At 33.7% G+C, this 5,282-nt stretch overlaps 2 protein-coding genes across 3 annotated transcripts; one reads left to right on the top strand and one right to left on the bottom strand.

The window, feature by feature from the left end:
* Positions 1–697: 697 nt before the first annotated feature.
* LOC108745331 (cyclin-K) lies at positions 698–3,094 on the top strand. Of its 2 annotated transcripts, XM_018481429.1 has the most exons (8): positions 698–831; positions 912–1,140; positions 1,272–1,403; positions 1,471–1,576; positions 1,683–1,740; positions 1,835–2,007; positions 2,243–2,389; positions 2,508–2,911. In XM_018481429.1, exons 2-8 carry the CDS (start codon positions 922–924, stop codon positions 2,909–2,911), a joined length of 1,239 nt encoding a protein of 412 aa, XP_018336931.1. In that variant the 5' UTR covers positions 698–831; positions 912–921. The 2 variants fall into 2 exon arrangements, with proteins under 2 accessions (XP_018336931.1, XP_018336932.1); XM_018481430.1 differs by lacking the exon at positions 698–831 and having other exon boundaries at positions 922–1,140; positions 2,508–3,094.
* Positions 3,095–3,215: 121 nt separating this feature from the next.
* LOC108757301 (proteasome assembly chaperone 1) lies at positions 3,216–4,886 on the bottom strand. The gene is made up of 7 exons (XM_018501775.1): positions 4,870–4,886; positions 4,436–4,477; positions 4,210–4,323; positions 4,040–4,119; positions 3,798–3,961; positions 3,515–3,707; positions 3,216–3,414 (listed from the first exon to the last, which is right to left on the bottom strand). Exons 3-7 carry the CDS (start codon positions 4,305–4,307, stop codon positions 3,233–3,235), a joined length of 717 nt encoding a protein of 238 aa, XP_018357277.1. The 5' UTR covers positions 4,308–4,323; positions 4,436–4,477; positions 4,870–4,886; the 3' UTR covers positions 3,216–3,232.
* Between the last annotated feature and the right edge of the window lie 396 nt (positions 4,887–5,282).

Raw genomic sequence — 5,282 nt, 5'->3', positions numbered from 1 at the left:
TTCACTTTCTATCCTAGGGATAAAGTTTCATGATTGATACCCAGATGTGTAGCTGTGTAGATTGTGTTGACGATAATGGACAATTGGAATGCAATTTGTGTGCACGAAAGTGTAAAGGCATATTGCAATTGAAAAGCACCCATTGTGTTATTGCACCAATTCAGAATGTAGCAATAAAAAACAGACCTAAGCTCATATAAAGTTTATTCGCGTTGTATACTCCAACATGCTTCAACATGTTCCTAGAGTCCCTATAAGGTCGGAATCAGACTACGTATTGAAAATTGAAATTGAAAATTAAAGATTGAAATTTTGATCAATAAGAACAAAAGATTTTTAGCTTCTATTATATCTAAATACAATAGGCACAGGCGATATAGGCATAGAGAATAAGGAATAACAAGCTGTCAAATCAGAGCTTTGGGATGTAATATCAAATTTACATCAGAGCTTTGATTGGATGGCTCGTTATTCATTGTTGCCTGTGCCTATTGTGTTTAAGCCTTAACAGGGACTTTATTAAGCCCAATCCACGATGCTAGAATTCTTGTCCACAGTTATTATGAAAAATCAGCAAGTTGATTGGCTACACATTTCTTAGTCCGAGAATTCGAATCGAGTTCTGTGAACACACGGTTTAAGTCCAGATCTACCATAGATTTTTAAGAGGGCAGGATGGGAAAAAAAGTTTTGTTCAGTTTGATTTTGTAAAACAAATATTGTTGTAGGTGGTTGTGATGTAATTTTATTTTGATGTTTAATTCGTTAGAATTGGAAATAAGTTGCCGATCTCTGAAAATTGATAAAGATATCTGTAAAGATATTAGTAAAGTACATGAAAAGAATATTAATTGACATAAATGTCATTCAGGATTTAATGATTGAACTAATATTATAAATCGTATTTTAAGTGGTTTAAACATGCCGTGCTGGTATTATGAAAAGAAGGAACTTCGCAATACACCTTCTATTCAAGAAGGTATCGATTATGAGACGGAATGTAGATATCGAAAAGAAGGTGCACGTTTTATAATAGACACTGGTACAAAAATGGATTTAGGTTATAACACGATGGCAACGGGTGTTGTTTATTTTCATCGATTCTACATGTTTCATTCGTTCAAAAACTTTCCGCGATATGTAAGTGCGTTTTATATATACATACAATGTAACTATGCATATATATTTGTTTGTAGTCTAAATTAATTATATGTGTCGACATTTGTGTGCATTAAAATATCATCTGAGAATTACATTATTATGACATATAGGTAACTGCTTGCTGCTGTTTACTCTTAGCTGGAAAAGTTGAAGAAACTCCAAAGAAATGTAAGGATATCATAAGGACTGCCAAAACTTTAGTGTCGGAACAAAAGTTTATGACGTTTGGAGAAGATCCTAAAGTGAGTTTTTAAGAGAGATGTTTCCATATTGGTACTAATGTATCAAGTTTGTTTTTTTTTTCTTTAGGAAGAAGTTTTGATCTTGGAGAGAATTTTATTGCAAACTATTAAATTTGATCTACAAGTGGAACATCCATATAGTTATTTATTAAAATATGCAAAATGTCTGAAAGGTAATTGTAAAGTTGTCTTTTTTTTTACTATAGAATTATATAGAACATCATTAGAAACGCTTAAAATGTATAGATATTTCTGATGAAAATTTTGTTTCATTTCTAGGTGATAAAAACAAGTTGCAAAAGATGGTTCAAATGGCTTGGACATTTGTTAACGATAGGTATATGAAGTTATAAATAAATAATAATATTAAAAATATTAACTACTGCACATGTTATTTTTGAAACAGTAAGTCTTTAATATATTTTTTTCAGTTTATGTACTACTCTATCACTACAGTGGGAGCCAGAGATCATAGCCGTCGCTCTAATGTATTTGGCAGGAAAACTAAGCAAATTTGAAGTGGTAGATTGGGTTGGAAGACAACCGAAACATTTACGCTGGTGGGATATGTTTGTTGAAGATGTGACTATGGATCTTTTAGAAGGTGATCTTGTACAATTTTCACCTTAAGAGGTTGTTTGTATCGCATGCTCTAACATGCTCTAAAATGCTCCTACCATAACATTTACTTACTCTAATGCGTGCGTTGAAGTGAATAAGAGCTATAGCAGGAACACTGGAGCATGCTGGAGCATGCGACGTAAACAAACCTAAAGTCTTCATCATTACCTGTTATTACAGATTAGTAATAACTAATAAAACATTGAATGTATTTCTAGATATTTGCCATCAGGTATTGGATTTATATTCGCAAGCTAATAATGCCAAACCACCAGATTCGCCACCTATGATACCTTCCAGCGAAATGTGTAGGGAACGATCTGTTACTGCTACTACTGTCGAATCTGCATCTAATACACCAAATGGTAAGTAATGGTAATACAGTATTGCCAATCACAAATGTATCGATTTGTAGCTCATTTGATTAAAAGTTATATTTTAAACATTAGAGTATTATAGTGTAATGGTTAACGAATGTTGCAGTTACACCTGGAAAATCCTCCAAAAGTATGGAAACATCAACGGTTTCTGCAAACGGATGTCCATCTACAGACGTCACAGACACAATAAAACCAATAGATACTTCAACGGCACACTTTCCTACTTACACGGCAAACTTTGCGTCTAACAACACAAATTATCCACCAGCATTTCCACCTACCAATGTTTCAGTTCCTCCTCCTCCTGTAAATACAATGAATCATATCGTGCCAACGATACATCATATTGGATCGTCCGCTGCTATTCGCCCTACACCACCGTCAGCACCGACTGCCAACCAAACGTTTCAACCATATTCCTATCCAACAAACGCATCATATTTTTCAGCGAATAATCCAATTCCACCGGCTGCACCGCCACGTAATTATTATCCACCGCAACCATAACGGAAAATAATATATCGCGCGTCTAATGTAAGTTGCATCAGCGCAGTTATCTTAATTTAAGGTAAACATTAGAGTATCGAACATTACTAATTTAATTGTAAATTTTGAGTATGTGTGTATTGTACATTTGCGATGTTATCAACAGCATATAATTGTATAAACTTTTTTTTGTACTATAAATGAAACGACAGTTCTTAATTTTTTTCTTTCTCCACATAACTCTATTAATATGTGTCAAAACAAAAAGAATTAGCGTTTGATTTATACTTGATTAATTCAGATATTGATCGATAGAAGAAAGAATGAATTAGAATTTACATTTCACATGTAAAGATTGCCTTTACTAAAAGGATTTTCCATAAATTTAGGTTGTAATTTACAAGGTATTTCATCAGTTAAAACTTGTAAAATTGGTTCTGCACATTTGGAATCTAACACAAAACTGTCGACATACAATATATATAACTTAGCTGATTTGCCAGTGAGTTCAGCATAGGACAAGACTGAAACAAGTAAATAAACAATGTCAATTCCATTGATTTTTATATAATATCCTTTGTATTTGGTACATGCGTTTCATGTATACTATGTGTAAATACCAACCTCCTGCACCTACTCCAAATACAATATTTGGTTGTTCCAATGACTCAATCCCACATTTTGTGACATTCACTGTTTTAGTAGCCAATACTCTTAAAAATGAAGCAGTCTCTGGGACGCTTGCACTTTGAAATTGCGATATATGACGACACAATATTGAAACTGTGTTTTCTGAACTTAATAACAAGTCATCTATCTGTAAAGATAGAAAAAGATATATATTTCTTTGATTTATAAACTGTATATTGAATAGATAGATGAATGTCATAAGCTAATCAGTACATACCTGATTTATAAATTTTCCAGTATTTTTTGTATCAAACAGTGGTAAAATTACACACACATATATTTGTTTGTCAATTTGATAAATAACTGAAACTTTTTTATGATTTTCATTTTCTATGATACATGCTTCTTTCATTTTTGGACATAAACATTGTTCCACAAATGCTAAAATAAAACAATTGGTCTAATAATATAATATATATAACAAAAAGTAAGACAATATAAAAAGAATATTAATATTACGAATTAATGGATCTCCTTCTATTATGATGAACTTTTTTATGCATTCTGGTTTATCTTTCAACCAGCGAACATATAATTTCCTAAAATTTTAATTATTTTTAGGTCATTTCATGCATAACAATAAGTTAAAGAATGAATAACAATCTGTTGACATCATAATTTTAACTCACGGAGAATGTTCTATATTATCAGTTGGTTCGTATTCATCCTCGTCATCCCAAAATGCTCGTGATGATGGAAATATTACTTCTCCGAAGTGACTAACCATTTTTTAATTAAATGTCCTATGAAAATAAAGAGAAATTAAAATGTCGAATCACAATGTTCTTTTAAATCGTATGTCGATTCTCTTCTTATAAAACGATCATTAATCATATGAATTGTATCAATGATAACCTTGTGTATTAAACTGCGGAGTCAAAGCAGGAATCGTCTCATCTGCGTGTCATGGATAAAATGCTGATATATAAATTATAACAACGTCAATTTTAATCATATGATCGAATTCAACAGTTGAGTGAGCGGAGTCACTGCTATTGATGTATTCTTCCAGATCTAAAATGCTGATTGGATGATCTAAAAGAATACACCAATAATAGCGAGCGCTCACTCAACTGTTGAGTCCGCTAAAAGCAGCCATTCTGTCACTGAAGGTGCCTTTTCATGCTGAGCTTTAACCGATTCAACGCTCATTTTCAGCGTCAAAATAGATCACGTGATCAAAATTGACAGCTAGATATTCGTCAATTTCTATCACGTAACTTATTTTGGCGCCGAAAATAAACCATTTTCGATCGACCATCGGCATGAAAAGTTACCTTAATATGTACCTCTCGAAATAGTGCAATCAGTGCAGGAACAGAAAACTAGTGACGTCCTAGAGTATTTCTTACTTTGGTAGGGACTTTTGGACACCATAAATGATTTCGTGCAGTGGCTATCGTTAAGTATTATAACCTTGTTCTGAATTCTGATTAACGCGATGATTAACATAGTACATGTTATTCATCGAATATTTTGAAACATTTTTTGTTAAATTTCATTTTTGTATACCGTGTTGCGTGCATCCAGTACTATTGATATCCAAGTGAGTGCCGTCTTTTTCCCGCCGGTTTCATCGTTTGTGTTGTCGCCGCCGCCGTTGTCGCCGCCGTCGTCGTCGTCGCCGTCGTCGTCGTCGCCGTCGCCGTCGCCGTCGTCGTCGTCGCCGTCGCCGTCGTCGCCGTCGCCGTCGCCGTCGTCG

Source organism: Trachymyrmex septentrionalis, unplaced genomic scaffold, assembly GCF_001594115.1.
Source record: "Trachymyrmex septentrionalis isolate Tsep2-gDNA-1 unplaced genomic scaffold, Tsep1.0 scaffold137, whole genome shotgun sequence".
NCBI classification, from domain to species: domain Eukaryota; kingdom Metazoa; phylum Arthropoda; class Insecta; order Hymenoptera; family Formicidae; genus Trachymyrmex; species Trachymyrmex septentrionalis.
The sequence above is the reverse complement of the archived record's forward strand: the minus strand, read 5'-3'. Positions and strand labels throughout refer to the sequence as shown.

Bases quoted from the DNA above. Each gene is read 5' to 3' on its own strand.
- LOC108745331 (XM_018481430.1), top strand. From the start codon at position 922: ATGCCGTGCTGGTATTATGAAAAGAAGGAACTTCGCAATACACCTTCT. The intron at 1,141-1,271 runs GTAAGTGCGTTT...TATGACATATAG, and splicing joins TCAAAAACTTTCCGCGATAT to GTAACTGCTTGCTGCTGTTT. The intron at 2,390-2,507 runs GTAAGTAATGGT...CGAATGTTGCAG, and splicing joins TGCATCTAATACACCAAATG to TTACACCTGGAAAATCCTCC.
- LOC108757301 (XM_018501775.1), bottom strand. From the start codon at position 4,307: ATGGTTAGTCACTTCGGAGAAGTAATATTTCCATCATCACGAGCATTT. The intron at 3,962-4,039 runs GTAATATTAATA...GTTTTATTTTAG, and splicing joins AGAAGGAGATCCATTAATTC to CATTTGTGGAACAATGTTTA. The intron at 3,415-3,514 runs GTTGGTATTTAC...TACTTGTTTCAG, and splicing joins ATTTGGAGTAGGTGCAGGAG to TCTTGTCCTATGCTGAACTC.